General features: G+C 47.6%; 3 protein-coding genes and 1 pseudogene across 5 annotated transcripts; 2 read left to right on the top strand and 2 right to left on the bottom strand.

Annotated features, from left to right (window-relative positions):
• The first annotated feature begins 1,035 nt into the window (after positions 1-1,035).
• Positions 1,036-5,488, top strand: LOC125517960 (disease resistance protein RGA5). 2 transcript variants are annotated; one of them, XM_048682920.2, is made up of 4 exons: positions 1,036-1,331; positions 1,423-2,174; positions 2,858-4,793; positions 4,920-5,488. In XM_048682920.2, the coding sequence occupies exons 2-3, from the start codon at positions 1,423-1,425 to the stop codon at positions 4,785-4,787; spliced, it is 2,682 nt and encodes an 893-aa protein (XP_048538877.1). In that variant the 5' UTR covers positions 1,036-1,331; the 3' UTR covers positions 4,788-4,793; positions 4,920-5,488. The 2 variants fall into 2 exon arrangements, with proteins under 2 accessions (XP_048538877.1, XP_048538876.1); XM_048682919.2 differs by having other exon boundaries at positions 1,036-2,174.
• LOC125517962 (uncharacterized) lies at positions 5,307-7,247 on the top strand. 2 transcript variants are annotated; one of them, XM_087538004.1, is made up of 4 exons: positions 5,307-5,415; positions 6,115-6,251; positions 6,338-6,456; positions 6,598-7,247. In XM_087538004.1, exons 1-4 carry the CDS (start codon positions 5,399-5,401, stop codon positions 7,000-7,002), a joined length of 678 nt encoding a protein of 225 aa, XP_087394130.1. In that variant the 5' UTR covers positions 5,307-5,398; the 3' UTR covers positions 7,003-7,247. The 2 variants fall into 2 exon arrangements, with proteins under 2 accessions (XP_087394130.1, XP_048538880.1); XM_048682923.2 differs by lacking the exon at positions 5,307-5,415 and having other exon boundaries at positions 5,643-6,251.
• Positions 7,248-7,511: 264 nt separating this feature from the next.
• Positions 7,512-10,749, bottom strand: LOC125517961 (uncharacterized). The gene is made up of 11 exons (XM_048682921.2): positions 10,566-10,749; positions 10,411-10,485; positions 9,707-9,802; positions 9,542-9,617; positions 9,366-9,452; positions 9,185-9,261; positions 8,969-9,061; positions 8,651-8,788; positions 8,333-8,438; positions 8,009-8,217; positions 7,512-7,922 (listed from the first exon to the last, which is right to left on the bottom strand). The coding sequence occupies exons 1-11, from the start codon at positions 10,641-10,643 to the stop codon at positions 7,854-7,856; spliced, it is 1,104 nt and encodes a 367-aa protein (XP_048538878.1). The 5' UTR covers positions 10,644-10,749; the 3' UTR covers positions 7,512-7,853.
• A 5,290-nt stretch (positions 10,750-16,039) lies between these two features.
• Positions 16,040-16,799, bottom strand: LOC125522714 (uncharacterized; annotated as a pseudogene).
• Between the last annotated feature and the right edge of the window lie 2,455 nt (positions 16,800-19,254).

Below are 19,254 nucleotides of genomic sequence, written 5' to 3' on the forward strand. Positions count from 1 at the left end.
AGGAGGAGACGTCCCCGGGCTGTACGTGTGTTGAACACGGAAGTGCCGTTGTCCGGCGCTTAGATCGAAGTCGACCGCGATCTGAATCGCTGCGTGTACGACTCCACCGACCGCGTTCTTGCAACGCTTTCGCTTAGCGATCTTCAAGGGTATGAAGATGCACTCCCTCTCTCTCATTGCTAGCATCTCCTAGATTGATCTTGATGACACGTAGGAAAATTTTGAATTATTGCTACGTTACCCAACAGCTACCCCGACTCGACATCGACCACGGCATTCTTCGTACGGCTACCTCGACCACGACTTCACCACCCACGCTCTCGGCTACCTCGACAAACGGTACAAAGGGCTACCGCCTTGCTTGAGCAACCTCGTCGGTTTCCACTCTAGCCACGACTCCGCGGTGCATCGACCGTTACGACTGTGGCGGGTGTCCGTCGGCTTGCCTTCGGATTCTTCTCCAGTCTCACCGTCTGCGTCGTTACCGTTGTAACTGCGGGGGATGTTGAGTAACGTGATTGTATTAGGAAACATAGGTTGGACTAGGAATATTCTTGCTTGCCTTGTACTTCAGATAGATCATATACACCAATATTCTTACTTGCCTTGTACTTTAGATAGATCATATACACCAATATATATATATATAGGACTCATTTTCTGTACTCTTGGGAGTATGTACTACCATCTTCAATATATTTCGTATATGCATTGATTATACCCCTTATCATTCTCAATATACTTCATTAAATATTCTAAGATACCTCAATACAAGTTTTGTTGAAAAAAATATCATTTACGACCTACTTTTTGCAGTATACCTTTTTCACGTACAAACAAATCAGTATATACGTAAACCTTTGAAAATATGAGGCACACATGATTTTTTTCATGAAATCCATTTTAGGATATCTAGTAATTATTAATGAAGTATATTAAAAATAATAATAAGCTATAAAAAATTTATCTATATGGTATATGAGGAGCGAGAATACGTGTATATATATATCAGTGCGCAACGGACGCGTGGCCGTGAGCACGGGGTGAAGTGTCCGCGCAAATCCGTATTTTTTGAAGAGATGCCGCCACCTTGCTGTTCGTGGCCGTGTTTGCTTGGTTCCCCCACCAGCTAACTAAACCAAGACATTAATGCCCGGACCAGACCTCCTCTCCCCATCCCTACCCCAGCATCGTAGCAGCAGCCAAGAAATCTTGGCGCAATCGTTTGGGGGAACACGGCGGAGCTCCTCGTCTCCAAATCCCTACACTCCTTGAGCTGTTCATCTGCAGAATCATCCTTGCTCCTCTTCAGGTTCATCGGAAGAATCAAGGTAGCACGAAGAGTACTCTCCAATCTCGTGCAAATTCATTCCAGTCCAGCTAACCGAAGCCCCGGCTTCTGAACCTCATTACGGGCGGCAGATGGAGACGGAGCCCGTGAGCGCGGCCACGGGGGCCACGGGCTCCGTCCTCAGGAAGCTGGGCGCTCTGCTGGCCGGCGACCACGCGGTTCCCAATGGCGACGACGTCGAGTCCCTCATGGCGGAGCTCCAGGGGGTGCACGCCTCCCTCAAGGCAACATCCCGGGCGGAGGATCCCGGCGAGCGAGGCAGGCGCTGGATGAAGGAGGCGCGGGAGCTCTCGTACGACGTGGAGGACGCCCTAGACGAGTTCATGCTCCCTCCCCGCGACGGATCTGGTACTGGTGATACTACCTCAGACGGCTTCTCTGAAAAGATCGGCGCCTGGTTGAGGGAGGCGGCGGCTCGCCGTCGGACAGGCCAAGAGATCACCGACAGCATCTCCAGGGCCGGCGGCGTCGAGGCGGAGGATCCCCGGGACTGCTCTCTCTACAAGGAGATGCGTGAGCCCGTGGGCCTCGACGGGCCCGCTGCTGAACTCGTCAGAATGGTGGACGGGGGAGGGAAGCAGTTGGAGGTGGTTTCCATCGTCGGGTGTGGCGGGCTGGGCAAGACCACTCTTGCTCGTCGTGTCTACGACACACTGGGTGAGCAGTTTGAGTGCCGGGCTTTCGTCTCCGTCTCCCGGAAACCTCATGTGGTGGCAATTTTGAGGGATATTCTCAGCCAACTGGGGTGTGAGTATGATCAAACCTTAACTGGGGATGCGCAATCGCTCGTCGACAGCGTCTCTAATTTCCTTAAGGATAAAAGGTACTGTACTTCAGTTCAGAATTCAGACAATAGGAAATTTACACTTTTACAAGTTGTGTTCTTCCCCACAGCATTTCACCTTCCGTGTGTTCATTACTCATTAGGCATGAATTTCTTATATTTATCAGCTATAGCATGTGGCTATTTTTATCTTCGTGATATATGTTCCAGCGACACGAGATCCATGTGACAGAATATACATTTACTAGCTAGAGATATAGGTGGAGAAAGGTGGGCCAGTCTAAGTTCTTTCAGTTTGTATCCAAGTGTAACTCATTCTGCACTACCATGTTTTTGAATAGTGCACATTCATACCAATGTTAATTTTGATGACTTTGTGACACACTTTTCACTGAACTGCACATTAAATTGGCTCCTGTTTCAGCAAGTATTGTGTAAAAAAAACTGCTTCCTTTTCGAGAACACGATATAAATTTTGAAGCTAGCATTAAGGAGACAAACTGGCCTATGCTGCTGAATCCGTGAAATGTTCTACAGACTACCAGATTTTTCCCCTTGTTTTGGGGAATTTTACCTACATGATCACATTTTGCCTACAATTAATATTATTGCTTACATTTTCAGATAATAGTAGAACTTATGATAGTGCTTAGGAGTGTGTTTCTTTATTTTTGTTGTCAACGATTGTAGCTTGCTCTTGACATTGCAAAATCATGTGCCAGGTACTTGATCATAGTAGATGATGTATGGGATGTTCAAACATGGGATATTATTAAGGGTGCCTTTCCAAACAGCAATTCTGGCAGCAGAATAATCACAACAACGCGTATACATGAAGTAGCCAAATCATGCAGTGCTTCATGTGGTGGTCGAGTTTATACGTTAAGCCTTCTCAGTACCGTGGACTCGGAAAGGTTGTTTTTCAAGATGGTGTTTAATTCCGGTGAGCACTGCCCGTCCCACCTCAAAAGAGTTTCTGACAAAATCTTGCAGAAATGTGGTGGTCTGCCCCTGGCAATTATTGCTATATCCGGCTTGCTGGTTGCCAACACGCATGAAGATCAATGGGAGCAAGTGTACAGCTCTATCAGGCATGGACTCGGAAGCAACCCTGCTGTTGAAAGAACCATGAGGATTTTGTTGCTTGGCTACTTTGATCTTACCCCTTGCCTAAAATCTTGCCTGCTTTATCTCAGTGTATTCCCGGAAGGTTATGCTATCAAGAAGGAACGTCTGGTATTGAGATGGATTGCCGAGGGGTTCATTCCTGAAGAGCATGGGCACACCCTATATGAGTCAGGAGAGAGGTGTTTTAACGAGCTCATCAACCGGAACCTGATCCAATCAGGGGAGATAAATAAGTTTGGTGAGGTGGAAACCTGTCGAGTCCATGGCATAATTCTTGATTTCCTCGTATCCATGGCAAACCAAGACAATTTTGTTACTTTCATTGGTGTACCTGGTGCAAATCCTGAGCCACAAAACAAAGCCCGTCGATTGTCCCTACAGGGTGACAGTGAAATTCCAGCATATCTTATTTTGTGTAATGCCCGGTCACTTTCTGTTTTTGGTGGTTGTGTTAAAATGCCATCCCTCTCGAAGTTCAGACACTTGCATATTTTCGACATGGAAGGTTCTGGGGAAGTAGAAGATCAACATCTTGCAGAAATAGGTGGTCTGGTCCATCTTAAGTACCTGAGGCTCAAGTCAAAAATTGGGAAGCTTCCCCAACAAATAGCAGAGTTACAGTACTTGGAGTCACTTGAGATATGCGAAAGCAATGCGACAACCGAAATTCCATCAGCCATCAATCAACTCACACAATTGGTACGTCTAGTTGTTAACGATGAAACTGTATTACCGGATGAAATTGGTGGCCTCAAAGCATTGCAAGTGTTGAGAGGTATCAATGTCAACACCCAGTCCACCAACTTTGTTCGGCAACTCTGTCTACTATCAAACCTGATGGAGCTAAGCATAAGTTTTATCAACTATTATGCTGGTGATAACTGGAAGGAGAACCAGGAAGAGATGGTCAATTCGATATGTCGGCTAGGCGGAGCAAACCTTCATGTTCTACACATTACTATCAACGAGGGAGCAGATGAGATCTTCGAGGAGTCATGGAGCCCTGCTCCACTTAGTCTCCGGGAACTTGTCGTCGAGGTGGGCATTGTCTCGAGTGTTCCAAGATGGATTGGCTCACTTGTCAACCTCCAGAAATTGGTGGTACCTATGTGGGAAGTTGGGGAGGAGGACCTGGTGATCCTGGGAAGCCTACCTGATCTGCGCCATCTTAGCCTCACTGCACTGGCAGCTGGGTCAAAAGAAGGGCGGCTTAGGGTCACCCAAAGCCATGGGTTCCCTTCATTGATCAATTTCCAGATCGGCGGAGAAGAGTGTGCGCTTGGGTTGGTTTTTGAAGCTGGTTCCATGCCAAAGCTACAACATCTTGAGCTCGAGTTCGACGTGGAGGAAACTAGTTCTGTGACTGATGGTGGTTTTGATTTTGGCATCAAGCATCTCTCCTGCCTCACAAGCACAACGGTCCGCTCTACTTACGACGAATCCATTCGTCCCACGCTGGAGGCTGCCATGGAGAGATGCATCTACGACCATCCCAACCGTCCCACGTTGATATGGATGAAATGAATATTTGTAAGACACTGGTTCCCTCTTCCAAAGATTTGCCACTTAAAAGTAATGTATTTTACTGTATTTTTTTCTTCTATCTATCCTTCTCACAATATCTCTTTCCATATGTTACTTTTCTACCTCTTTCAGGGCAAAATTCAAGCAGGCTGGTAGAAGCTGCAGCTGCTCACAGTTAGCATGAGCAACAAGATGGGTGAACATGGTAATAGGGTGACACTGAAAAGCCAAGGGCACAGCAATAACCGGACGGAAGTTCTTGTTACATCAGTTAGTGGTATTCTACCTATCCAAAAGTTTATTTCAAGAAAACTGTTTTCTTGAAATGTTTCTAGACATGGGCAATCAGCGTGGTGTACCTCATGGCTGATGGTCATCATTTTCATTGTGTTCCTTCGTTGTTTGTTAAAGTGAGCAAGTGACATTGTAAAACTTTCTTAAGTGCTCCCTCCATCTAAAATAAGTGACACTTATTTTGAGACGGAGGGAGTACGTAGTTACATCAACATCTTCTTTGCGGGGAAGCCGATTCGCTCTGGAGCCACTCCCCCGGCCAGCGAGGACGAGGAGGCTCTCCGCGATGCCATCCACCGACTTGAACTAGCAGTCCGATGGCATGCATGATAAGGTACCATATGCTATGTCATGTATGAACTATGTGCTATGTGTTATATGAACTATGAAGTACGTCGTTTGATCTATGTTGCATGATATTGTGTGGATTTGAGCTGTGGCCACAGACAAATGAGGGATAACCAGGCTAAGGAGGATATAGCCAAAGGATACCCAAGCGTCGCAGAGGGCGAGTTACAGAGCAAAAATGGGGCGTTTATGCCCTCGCCGCCATGCCCCCCCCCCCCCCCCCCCCCCCCCGCGGCAGTGGGTGAAGTTTCTCTGTGCCCTCCTGATAGAACATGCCTAATTTTAGTAGTCCGATGGACAAGGGTAATGGCAAAGGAGGCAGTGGGTGAACTTCCTCTATAGCCTGATTTGAACTAGCAGAACAGGTCTAATTTTGTTAGTTCAATGGCATGTATCGGAAATACAGTAAAACACATTACTTTTTGGATTCATATACAGTAAAATACATTACTATGGGATTCATGTACGGCGTCTTTTTGGATGCAAAGAAAGAGATCTCAGCCAAGTTTGAAAATGAACAACAAGAATCTTGTTTTCAAGAAGTGTTGGATATAGTGGATAAAAGATGGGACAACAAATTGAAGAGGCCACTACATAGGGCTGGATACTTCTTAAATCCATACTACTTTTACGAAAACAAGCTACAAATTTTGTTGGATCCAACATTTAAAGATGGGGTTGTCAGTTGCATGGGAAAAATGGTGGAAGATGTTCGCCTTCAAGACAAAATCACAGATGAACTTAAGGCATATCAAGGTGAAGAGGGGTCATTTGGAAGAGACATTGCTAAAAGGCAGCGGAAAAACAAAAACTTTGATCCAGGTGCATATTTACATTTTAACTTTTTCTCCATTCTCATATCAGAACTTGCAATGGTTTCTTAACTCCGATTTTTACTCTTAATGAAGCTGATTGGTGGTCCAATCATGGGTCAAGTGCACCAAATCTCAGGGTATTGGCGATGCGGATTTTGAGTTTGACATGCAGCTCCTCGGCTTGTGAGAGGAATTTCAGTGTTTTTCAGCAGGTCAGAAAGATGCATGCCATATGTCAACTTGTTTATTGTCACATTAGAAGGACAACCCAGTATCTTTGCCATACTTTTCTTGCATTTGTTTACTTGTTTTTTCATACTAAGAAATCAATGCTCTAATCCCATCACCTACAGATTCACACAAAAAGACGCAGTAGGCTACTTCATGACAAAATGAGAGACCTTGTGTTCATCAAGTTCAACTCCAAACTAAAGGAAAAGAGAGGAATGAAAAACAGGGACCCAATTGAGGACCACACATTTGTAGATGTTGTAGAAGATGAAGGTAATGAGTGGATTACTGGTGTTGTGTCTGTTGAAGGAGTGCAAACAGGAGTTGAACCTGAAGATGTACAAGTTGCACAATCAACATCAGGAGGAGAAGTTGCTCCATCAAAAAGAAAGATAGTGTCTCAATCTCGTCCTAGGAAGAAGAAGAAGTTGCTTCCTATTTATCGTGATGATGAGTTGCAATCAGCTGAGTCTTCTTCTGAATCGGAAGATGATGAAATGCATTTACCAGTGAGTGATTCTGAATAATTTGATCGTGCTATGTTGTAATGTTGTCCCCTTCGGTGGCTATTGATGTGGACTATCTTAAAACTCGTGTGTTATTTTGTGTTGTATTGTTGCTGCCCTGGTGGCTGTTCATGTTAGAGACTCTTAAACTATGGCTGTTGAGTGTTGATGTTTGAGACTTACTATTTTTATGTACTGGATTTGGCCCTTATGCATATATTGCTTGCTCCTATGAAAAATTTAGTTGCTTAAATACTTTATTTCTAGATATATTTGATTTTTTTTCAAACGCTATTTTGAAATATAGCACGCTATTAGCGCGCTATAACTTGTGTAGCATTTAGAGAAGGGCCTCGCTATATTTTGTAGCGCGCTATTCAAAATATTGCATGTATCGCATCAATCATGGCAATATTATGTTTTGGATTTTTGCCGACGCATGGCAGTATGTTCCCTATTCTGGCAGCACATATGATCAATAAATGTATGTGAAAAATCAACTCAACAAATCAAACATCCAACATGATATATGAAGACAACAGCTATCCCAATGAATATCCAAGTGGCGAATTTATTCAGATACTGGGTTTTTACAACAATATAGTACAATCTTCGCTGATATTAACAAAATACACTCCTCTCGATTGTTTTTTATTTATTTACGGGAAAATGAGAGAAGCCCATGCAGGCAATGGCAGTACAATTCTAGATGAACGGTTCACATAGCAACAGTATTTTTATGCTACACTGGGTGGTGGGTGAACAGCAAGCCCACACTCAGCGTCCCTACTGTAAACCCAAGGTCCAAAGGAAAAAACCAAGCATGACTATTGAAAACTTCCATGCCATCGTGCGAAAATTCATATGTAAAACTAATCCATCTTGACATTTGAATATAGGAGCGTGTCCCTGGTAAGCGGCATGTTCATGAGCAGGCAGATCTGCACAATCAGCACATAGTGTCGTCAGAGATGCGTTTCAACGAAGTTAATCAATAATAGACAAGACCAGGAGAAAGCATGCTCACCCCAATGAGAGTTGAGACAAGGAGGATGATCCCTGTAATCCATGCAAGACTCAATCTAACAAGATATATAGCAGCTATAGAAGCTGTAGCATTAGTTTTCGATGCTTCTGCAAGCCGTCTTGAGATATGCAATGAAGATGGTCCATCGATGATGGATGCCAAGGATGTTGAAGCCTCCTTAGTGGATATTACCAGCCCAACAATTTTCCCTATATTAATATATGATAAATGTTGAAACAGAAAAAAAAACTGTCAGTAGTGTTCTGCAAATATAACAAGTTTACCGATTGAAAAGGTTATGCTTCAAGTCAATAATCAACTTACCGTTATATGCTCCCTGCAATTGATCAAATGCTTTGGTGAGAGCTGTCTGAACTACTTCAGCTCCCTGCTTAACAATTTCTGCAGAACCATATTCATCTTCCAGAGCCTAAATAATAAACCCATCAAATAAGTAACTTTATAACACTAACATAGTGGGGGAGGGGGGGTCATGTGCTTCATAAGAATATTCAAATTGCATAAAGATACTGTTGCTGTGTGGTCTGGGGAATGAATAGTTACAGGGTCTTGCGAATATTTTGCTGTGCACAATTTATAAGAATATTCAAATTACAGCTGAAGATTTATGTTTATAATTACCTTAATGCCCGTGAAGCGGCATACTAATAACTCTGCAGGGCTCACGATGCCTCCTGAGAAATCTTCATGAACCTGAATACCCCTTTTGATGGTTTTGAGAAGGGAGATCAAGCTGGATGCAAATTCAACGTCTACTTCCTGTGTAGACATGCAAATGAAGTTAAATAATTTCTACAATTTAGTGGCCAATTTTGTACAAAGTAGGAAGTGACCTCATCCAATTTTAACAGAAAAAGCAATGAATCCTCAGAGACGAGTTATGTTCTTTTGAAGCCAAGTTCAGGTTAGTATGCAAATGGATGACGAAGCGATGCTAACCTTATTGAGGAGCAAAGTAAAACTGTTTCCACTCTTCAAGGGGATGTTTAATTTGCCATCAGCCTTCTGGTAGGATCCCTCCAACCAGGTTGCCTGCACACACAAAATTCTACTTATAGTTTCTAACTTGTATCCCCTCAGATCCAAAATAAGTGTCGTGGTTTTAGTTCACTAGGAGGGAGTACTAGTTTTCTCCTAAAGAAATAGTATACTTACCAAGTCGGTGAGTTCATTATCAAGAACATCTGATCCAGAAGATTCATCTGAACGAATGACAATCAATTCATCCTTATCTGCAAGGTACATGATCAATGATACTTATGTGTTGACAGGGCAGATACAGAAGTAGGGGCATCCAAGTTCCAAAAAAAGGGAGATGCTCAGTAATTAGTCAGACCTGTAAGCCCTGTAGCAGCATTTTGTGCACCCTCAATCTTGGTTTTGTAAATACTACCGGCATCAGATACGAAGCTATCGACAGAGTCTGATATATGATCAAGAGAGACAACATTAGTCGCTACATCAAAATGCATGAATGATTCAGATAAAATCATCCCCAACAAATTAACATACCATGGGATCCATCAATTTGCATCAAGAAAACAGCACGAGGCCTGTCAAATGGCTTTGGGAGTAGCAGCTTGTTTAACTGAAAATCAAGATAGACAAAGGTTGAATGGCTTAGATAGAGTAGCACGATGCGTGCAAAGACTAGCTGAATCCTGAAAGCTAAATAACCTTTGCAGAAGAAGGCGCGGGAAGCATGGCAGGTGGTGCAAAACCAAGCAAGACGGAAACAGCTGCAGAAACTTCATCAAGTGACATCGACGTGGCCTGTTGTAGCATGACAAGGCATATATCATGAGATCATACTAGCCCATGCATGGGGTACGAATGAAATAAAAACGAAAGCTAAGGTTGATCTGTCATGGTAACCAGTATCATCTTCACACTTGAAGCAGTAAGGGGAGGCAATTAGTCAAGGCAAGGGCAAAGTGCTATTCGGGCATGTATAAACGCAGGTGCATGAAGAGGTGCTTAGCAAACAAAACAAAAGAACTGTTTCTTGTCATGCAGGTCGGCTAAGATGCTAATTTATAGGTAACTCTGATTAACACGTTGCTATGCATGTAACTACCTGTAGCTAAAAGATAATACAACTATCTGAATAAGTACCCATGGAGAGTATAGGTGCTTAACTTTCTTTTTGAGAACGAGTATATGACAACATATATGGCTGGCCAGTTGACGATCTAGGAGTATTTGGTGCTGTCAGATGGTATTTGTGTTTTGAATTGAATCCTTGTCTGGTATTCGTTCATAACCTACGAGCTAAAAACCGGAATCCGGCATGGATTTGCTGGAAGAGTCGTTCGAGCGCGTGAGAAGCAGCAACGGGTTGGTCCGTAGAGAGAGAGAGAGGGGATAATCGGTGGCCGAACCTGGTCGTCCTGCTGATCCCGCAGGTAGCGGTGCGGCGCGCCGTCGATGAAGGCGGCGGCGGCATCTCCATGTCCCTGTGGCCGCATACGGATGGAGCCATCGTAAGGGGGCGCGACAGAGATAAGGGATTGCTGAGAGAGGGAGAGCTGGGTACCTCAGGGGCGGCGGCCACGAAGGAGACGGCAAGCGCGAGGAGAGGGAGGAGGACGACGAGGTGGTGACGGCGAGCCATGGTCGCCGGCGTCGGCTGGAGATCCGATCGAGTCGCTACAGAAGATTTTGATCTTGGCTGCCCCCCTCTGACTACCTCTAGAAAATAGATTGTCCGATTGGGGAAACAAATTGCGCAAGGACTTGTTTGGTTAGGGTGATTCCGGCCGGGATCACAGCTCAATCCACGTGGAACACTCCGATGGGGAATAATTCCCGGATTGGAATGGGGTATGTGTTTGGTTGAGGCCGGGACGGGGAAAATCCCGGCCTGGCCCGCCCCATGCGGCGATGTTCCATGGGGGAGAAAAGAATCCGCTCTGAGCAGTGGAACGAATCCTGCTCCAAAGTTGAGGTGATGGGTGTCAAGTAGAGGGATTAACCCAATCCCTGGATGTATTTGTTTACGAGAGGATTGTATCCCCTACAACCAAACATGGCCTAAAGAAGAGCAGCCGATTCGGAGGTGGAGGACACAGCAGGACGACACTTTTTCCGCGTAAGCCTGGCGACTAGCGTTTCCGTTCCTCCGCCGGTTTCACGCCGTCGTCGGTCTACCCCCTCAGAACAACCATCAATCTCTCCTCCACTTTGTTTTCTCCTGTTTGGGTTGATCAAGGGGACACCTGGACTGTCTTCCCGACCATGGCACAGTTCACCTTTCTTGGAGTCAAGTCGGTTTTTGCTAGGGGTGTAGCATCCATGGTGGCGGACATAACAACAAGCGAAGGAAGCAAGGTCAATGGCGGGCTGAGCGGATCAGAGGATGATCTTGGTGAGATGATGTGGATGATGGGGATTGAAGAGGGATAGTACGATGATGTGGTCTTTGAGGAAATGTAGGACGTAGCATGGCTCTGACTAGGGTTCATACCACGAACGAATTTGATCCTCCAACCTTTTACTCGAATATATGTGAACGTCGTGGGGTACGACTGAGCAAGTTAAGTTCAGGACGATGGAGGAGAACCTTTTCATGATCCAGTGTTCTTGCCTGGGAGATTGGCTTAGGGTGATGAAGGCAAGGCCATGGCACTTCTGAGGGTTTGCGGTGATCATAGAACCATATGATGGCCTCGTGTTGCCCAATTCAATTAAACTGGGTTGAATTGCGATACGGGCTCAAATCCACAAACTACCAGATGGGTATAACATGGCAATGGGTACCCGTAAACCCGACGGATAAAAACCCTATTGAGGTAAGGGTTTGGGAAAAATAAATACCCATGGGTTTATGAATGGGAAAAATATACCCATCAGGTAAGTCGGGTACGGTACAAGAAGGAAATACCCAAACCCGCGTACTCGCATACTCATATACTAATTCCTTCTAACATGTAGGTCCTATGTGTCGTTCGCCAAAGGAAAAAAGAACCTTGGCCAATTTACCATAGGCTAACGCAACCGCTAGACTCGACCCAAAATCCCCTACCTTTACCCATGTGCATGATCTTGTTTTGTGAACTCATGATTTTGTCTTTGATTTTGTTTATCTTATTATATAGTCTCCTTCATTTGATCATTTTTAAATACGGGCTGCAGAAGTATATCTTAAATAAAAGAAAAATAGAGAAAATTGTGCCCCTCTTGTTTGTGTCGTAATTGAAAAAAAAAGAATAGATGTGAATGTTTCTCTAAAAAGTTCACTTACAGGCTACTCATCCATGAATATAATTGGACATTGTTTAGTATCATCTAGTTCATGCGTATTGTTATATATTTTTGAAAACTAATACTCCTGCAGGCAAGAGTGCGAGAAAGAGGCTTGATCTTGGGAAGGAGAGGGAATGAAAAAGGATGCAGGCCCCAACCTTTAAATCTTTTGGAAAGAGGGCCAACCTTTAAATCTTGACGAGATCCCATCATTTGAGTAATAAACTGTTTTTCATCTTTAAAGAAAATTGGTATCACGGGTACGTGTTTTTTGGAAGCCGTCGGTCTATGCTAAGATGAAAGAATTTCGTCCAGAAAAAAACCCGAAACACTTGGGGCATCTTCAATGCAAGATGCCTATATGGGCGCTTAGGGAAATAAAAAAATCTTGAAAAATTAAAAGCCCATCTAAGCGCTGTTTGTTACAACGCTGAGCGCTAATTACGGGGGCGCTAAGGAAATCCATCGCTACACGCAGCCTTCTATCTCGTACGAGAAAATAGCTCAAGCGCTCGGTTTCTTTTCTAGCATCGATGCCTTAGGTAGCGCCAGGATTGGAAGGCCCAACTGCCCCATCGACCGGGAATTCGATTCTGGCGCCTAAGCTAGCGCCTAGCGTTGTAGATGCCCTTAGATCAAAATGAAACTGACGACAAGTCAAAAAGCAACACGCTGCACAACATACGGAAGTGGCATCGTTGGATAACTCGATCATCGTCCAAGTAGCACCTAAACGAGTACGGGCCCGAGGGAGAAGAGAGTTGCGGATCTTTGTTTTTCTTTTTATAACTACTCCTTATTACTACTCCTAATATGGATCGAAGAAAGTGGCGGACTTTTAAAATGGAGGGTGTGTACACTAAGAAAATTGACGCCTATTTCAATTGGTTTGGATGGGTTTTGAAAAACAGCTAATTTTTACATGGTAAAAAAATATGAACCCGGACATCATGTGGCACAATAAACATTCGACCACACGATCTTGTGTGGCATGCCCAACAGGCAGCCCACGTGATCCTTGTGTGGGCGAAAATTAAAACCGCCCACACGTCCGGCCGCAACAACTTCGTGCACACATCGAACCAATAACAACTACTCATCCCTATCCCGTATGTATGTCACGAAGCAAATCTGCCCTGCATTTTTTCAATGCAACTTTAGTTACCTTAGAATAGCAACTTTAGTTGTAATAAAGCATGACAACTTCTCTGTTTCGTTTTTTGGGGTTTCATTGAGGTTAACTATAGTTTTTGGGTCTTGTTTAGATTAACTATAGTTGCCATGTCTAATTAACGCTAGTAGCCACGAGTGATCAAATCGTAGTTGTCGTGTGCGATTAACTAGTTGCCACGTGTAGTCAAGCCATAATTGTCATGTATGGCCAAACATAGTTGTCGTGTGATTAACTAGTATCCTGTGTGCATCAGTAGTTGCAGTGTATTACCATGTGAGCGTCGTGTGAGCGAAGAGCAGTTTCGCCCACACGCTGGACGCGCGTCCTATGTGTCGTTCAGGCGGTAAGAGTAACTCTAACGGGCCGATCCAAACGGACAGCGATTTCGTCCGCTTTTTGTCCGTTTGGGTCGGCCAGACGGACACGGATGTCCACTTTGGCATTTGGGTCGGCCCCTGCGCCCAACGCTGGCCAATACCCATTTTGACGACGTCAAAAAATGAATGCATGCATATTAAAAAAGGAGAAACATCATTAATTAAACATTAAAGCCGGCCACGAAGGCCGGCGAGAGTTCACGCGTCCAAACATTTGCATTTAAAAAAACAGTCTAAACTACGAGGCGGCGCACTGCCCTAGGCATCGTTGTCGTCGTCCTCGGGGTCCGTGAGGTCGATGAACGTCGGCGCCGGCCAAGCCCAGGCGAACGCCATGTTCCAGAGCGCCGCCATGTCGGTTTGTGCCGGCGCAGGCAGTGCCGGGGCGGGGGTGCGTCCGCCTGTGCAGCCGCAGCCTGACGCGCCTCCTCCTCGGCCTCGCGCTGCTCCTCCTCGAAGTCGAGCTCGAGCATCTCCTCATACTCGCCGCGACGGTGCTCCTCTGCCAGCCGGCGCTGGCGCCACATCTCGAGGTACGCCTGCTCCTGCGCCGACGTCGCCCCCAGCCAAACTGGTGGTGTGGACACCCACTCGCGCACCACTCCATTCCAGGAGAAGCGCGCGATAGGCTCGGGCTCGGGCTGCGGCTGCGGCTCCGGCTTGATGGGGGACGGCGGGGCCACCGGCGGCACCATGCTGTCGCCCGTCGCGGAGAAGGCAAGGGCCTGCGTCATTGCCGCCTCGTAGCGGGCCTCCTCTTCCGCCTCCGCCGCCTCCGCTCTGCGCCGCTCGTCCTCCTCGCTCTCCCTGTAGACGGCCGCAAGGGCCGCCTGGTAGGCGTCCTCCGCCGCCTGGTCCTCCTCGCGGACGACGAGCGACGTTGGTCTCCGGTCGACCTCGCGCACGCCCCGTCGCCTCGCCTCCTCGTGCTCGAAGGCGAACCACCTCGCCCAGTTGGGCGAGTCGATTGCGTAGGCCTTGTCAACGCGCTGCTCCGGCGTCAGCAGCGCCCGCCGGCGCCGCACCTCCTCCGCGTGAGCACGAGTCGTCCGCGGCGCCGCCGGCACTGAGATCCTATCTGGATCCAGATGCCAGTCGTGCGGCAGCGTCACGTCCAGATACGGCAGAGGCTAGCGGTTCTGCCAGTGCCACTCCGCCTGGTGCACTGGCACGTTGACCCGCTGCCTCTGCCGGCGAGGCGCCGGCGGAGGTGAGAGGAACTCGGAGGGGAAAGGGGTGGCGGGGGACTTTCCCTTGGCCTTGCTGCCGCTGGCGCCGGAGAAGAGGCCCATCTCGCTGTGGTTGTGATGGCTAGGGTTTGGCGGCGACGAGGGAGCAAAGGTGAGCAGATGTGGACGACGAGTATGGATGAGGGCCCTGCCGCAGGGTCGGCTTAAAAAAGGACGAGCGGCGTCGCTGACGCGTGAGCACGTCATTATAAATTAAGCTGACCGCGTGGGTAGCGGGTAGTTGGACGGCTGTCATGTGGTGACGGGGCGGATAGCGAGAAGGCGCGCGAAGCGTCCATTCGGCATCCGCGCCGACGCATTTGGGGCGCAAATTTGGGCCGCAAATGCGTCGGCGTGGACGCGACGCAGACGTGATTTGGGTTTGTGTCGGTGCGTTGGGCCGTCACTTTTGTCGGCGCCGATCCAAACGAATGCAGGCGGACAAAATGGATCGGTCCTTTGGAGTTGCTCTGAATGCCCATACGTGTGACACTAAATGATAACGCCCACACAATGTTGGGTGCTTATGTGGCGATGACAACCACTTTAAAATTCGTGCAAATGGATCGAACGACAAGTGAGTGTGGGCGTGTTGATTATCTAGTACTCCCTCCGTTTTTATTTAGTCTGCATATTAGGTTTGACTGAAGTCAAACTTCATAAAATTTGACCAACTTTATAGAAAAAATTATAAGCATTGACCATAACAAATCTATATGATGTGTTAGTGCATTCAACAATGAATCTAATAATATTGATTTGTTATTGTATATATTAATATTTTTGTTTATAAACTTAGTCAAAGTTTATAAAGTTTGACTTTGACCAAAACTAATATGCGAACTAAATAAAAACGGAAGGAGTACTACTAGCTACACGATATTAATTCATGCGAACAATCTACCTTGCATCAAGAAATAAACTTTCCCGCTGAAAATAAAGCTTATTTCTTGCAGAGAGAGAGAATTAAAATAAAGCCTCGAGATGCCACTGCTCAAAATAAACCCCTTTAATTCGAGATCAACAAACACAAAAAAAAGAAACAGAAACAAAAAGCCACAATGCAGCTCCCCGCTTCCGTCCGCTCACGAATCGTAGTTGTAGAGGTAATCGATCTCGTCCTCGTCGAGGTAGTACGTCTTGCTGATCTTGCCGTGCTTGAAGTTGCGGCCCGCCTTGGACGACGCCTTTCCCCCCGAACGCGCCGGCGCCGGCTGAGCCTGCGCGACGGCCCCGTACCCGGACGGCGACGACGGCGGCCACCATCCCGGCGAGTACCCGTACCGCGCGGCCGGCTGCGGCGGGGGCGCCTCCTCCTCCTCCTCCTCGAGCGCGCGGAGGGCCTTCCTGCAGCGCGCGTCGAGCGCGCGGCCGCCGCCGGGCTTGGAGTGGTTGGTCGGCCTCCGCGACGCCCTGACGTACCCGCCGTTGGCCACCACCACGGCCTCCCCGTCGGCGTCCACGACGTGCGCGGCGCGGCGCTTGCCGTCCGGGTCGACCAGGTCGCGGTCGTACACGCGCACTCACCCTCGCTGCCTCCCCTCGCGCCGCATCTTGGCTCGTCTCCTTGGTCTGCCTCTGCGGTTCTGTGTGCCGGGGCCGGAGCCGCCGGTGGCAGATTTATACGGCACGGGCGGGGCGGGTTGGCCTCCCCTTCCTTGGCGGCCACGGGTTCGTCGTGTTGGTGTTGATCGTCGGTTCGTGTCGTGGTCGGCAACTTGGGATCCAAGTCTCCGATGGGCCGAGTACAGTCCGCTATTGTTCTGGCCTTTTTATGGCGGAGACTATTCTTGTGGCCTAACCTCACAGTACACACTTTTCTAAAAAAAAAACCCTCACAGTACACACACACGAGCGCTCCTATTCTCGGCCTTAACCCATAAGACCCTCAAAAATAGAAATAAAAATATACCTTAAAAAATAGAAATAAAAATAAATAAACTATATATTTTTTACTTTCTATAATAATAAATAATATGTAGGTTTTGCACAAGTTCTAAATATTATTATAAAGAAATTGATCACTATTTTTTATACTTAAAAATAAACGTTCATGGTTTTGGAAATAAATGTTAATATTTTTTTGCAAGAACACTTACGATCTATTCATTTTCAATCACGACAGTACAACAATCACCAGAAATAATAAAAGTTACATCTACATCCGTAGACCACCTGGCGAGACTACAAGCACTGAAGCGAGCCGGAGGCATGCTACCGTCATCGCCCCTTCTTCGCCGGAGCCGGGCAAACTTGTAGTACACAAAAGGGAAATCATCGTAAAAGACCCCATAGGACTAGTCCAGCTGAAAAACAACAAATCCAAGAAATCCACCAAGGGCAGATCCGCCGGAAACACACCTCCACACGCCCGCCAACGATGCTAGACACACCACTGGGATAGGGGCTAGGCAGGAGTGAATTGCAAAAAAACCACCACATTACAACTTAGATTTGCAGAAAAGACTCTTCTATGAAATTATTGCAGAAAACACTGATTCTCGGCCTAATCTTTTGCAAAATACACTGATCGATCGCTTAGACCATTTTAATCACGAGTATGACATATGGGTCCCGTATTTGATGACGTGGCGTAATGTTTTGTGGTAGACGATGTTAGGCTGGTCTTTTTCTGAAAAAACCCTCCCTCCCAAAGATAAATCCAGATCGCGGGGAGCGCTCGTCCGTCGGAGCCGCGATGCGCGCGGCCTGATTGCTCTGTCTCCGCCGGGGGCAGTGGTGGCGCAGCGGCAATGGGCGCCGCCGTCGACGGCTAGGGGGTAGCTGAGGGGCGGCTCTACAGTCGACGGCCGCAGGCTGCGGATGCGGGGAAGGGCTGATGGGCCTGGGCGTCGGGGACTCGCGCGACAGCAGCGACGACGAGCCCGACGGCCTCCCCGACCTCGGCCCTGGCGCAAGCAGCAGCGGCCGTGCCTCCCCTTCACCATCCTCCCTCCTCTGTTTCCTGAGTAGGCGGCGCACCTCCCGGCGGCCTCCTCAACCTCGGCCCTGGAGCAAGCAGCGACGCGGCCTTGAGCAGCACGGGCACGAGCCTCGGCGGCGGCGCACAACACGAGCACAAAGCAGCAGCATCAGCACGCAAGCAGCAGCAACGGCGCGTCGCGCAACCCCGGAGCAAGTAGTGTCAGCGCGCAAGCAGCTGCAACGGTGCGGCGGCGCCCAACTCGGGAGTAAACAGCGGCCGCGCGCAAGCAGCAGCGGCGGCCCGGCGGCGCGCAGAACGTGCGCAACCAAGCAACGACCCTCATCGGTGAGCTCCGCCGCTGCCGGGGCACCGGCGTGGGCGGCAGCGCACGAGGGCGAGATGGCCGGCGGCAAAGTACAGTCGAGTTTGGCATGGCAAGGGCCTGATTGCATTTCTATTTTCTGATAGAAGGGTGCCTCTATAAAAATACCAGGGACTATTTTGTAAATTCACATCACACCATGTCTAACGCCGCCTGGGACCAACAGTTACGCCACCTCACCAAAGCTGGGCCCCACTTGTCATAAACAAGGTTAAAATGCCCAAACAGACGGATCAGTGCTTTCTGCAAAACATTAGGCCGAGAATCAGTGTTTTCTGCAGCAATTTCATAGAAGAGTCTTTTCGGCAAACTTACGTTGTAATGTGGTGGTTTTATGCAATTCACTCGGCTAGGCAGAGAGAACCTTATTCCATCTTCAGGGAGCCACCGCCGTCTCGTCTTCTTGAGAAGGACACAAATCCTGCTAAAACTCGAAGAAGCATCTAAAACCCTCTGGGACGGGGGCTAGACGGGGAGAACTTTATTCCATCTTCAGGAGCCGCCGGCATCTCGTCTTCCTGAGCAGGACACAAACCCTGCTAAAACTCGAAGTAACATATAAAAATAGAGTCCTCTCTTGCCAGCAAGGGCCGGGATCCACCGCACCGCCATGGCCCTAAGGCCACCAGAGACGAGGCGGACCAACAGTGTCGCCAATGGGAGGCAGAAGAACCCTGGGCTTTTCTTAGGGGAGGAGGCAGCTGTTGGAAATATGCCCTAGAGGCAATCATAAAAGCTTTATTATTATATTTCTTTGTTCATGATAATTGTCTTTATTCATGCTATAATTGTGTTATCCGGAAATCGTAATGCATGTGTGAATAACAGACACCAACATGTCCCTAGTAAGCCTCTAGTTGACTAGCTCGTTGATCAACAGATAGTCATGGTT

The sequence above is a fragment of the Triticum urartu genome, chromosome 7A, assembly GCF_056163025.1.
Source record: "Triticum urartu cultivar PI428250 chromosome 7A, HENAU_Tu73, whole genome shotgun sequence".
Lineage (NCBI taxonomy): Eukaryota > Viridiplantae > Streptophyta > Magnoliopsida > Poales > Poaceae > Triticum > Triticum urartu.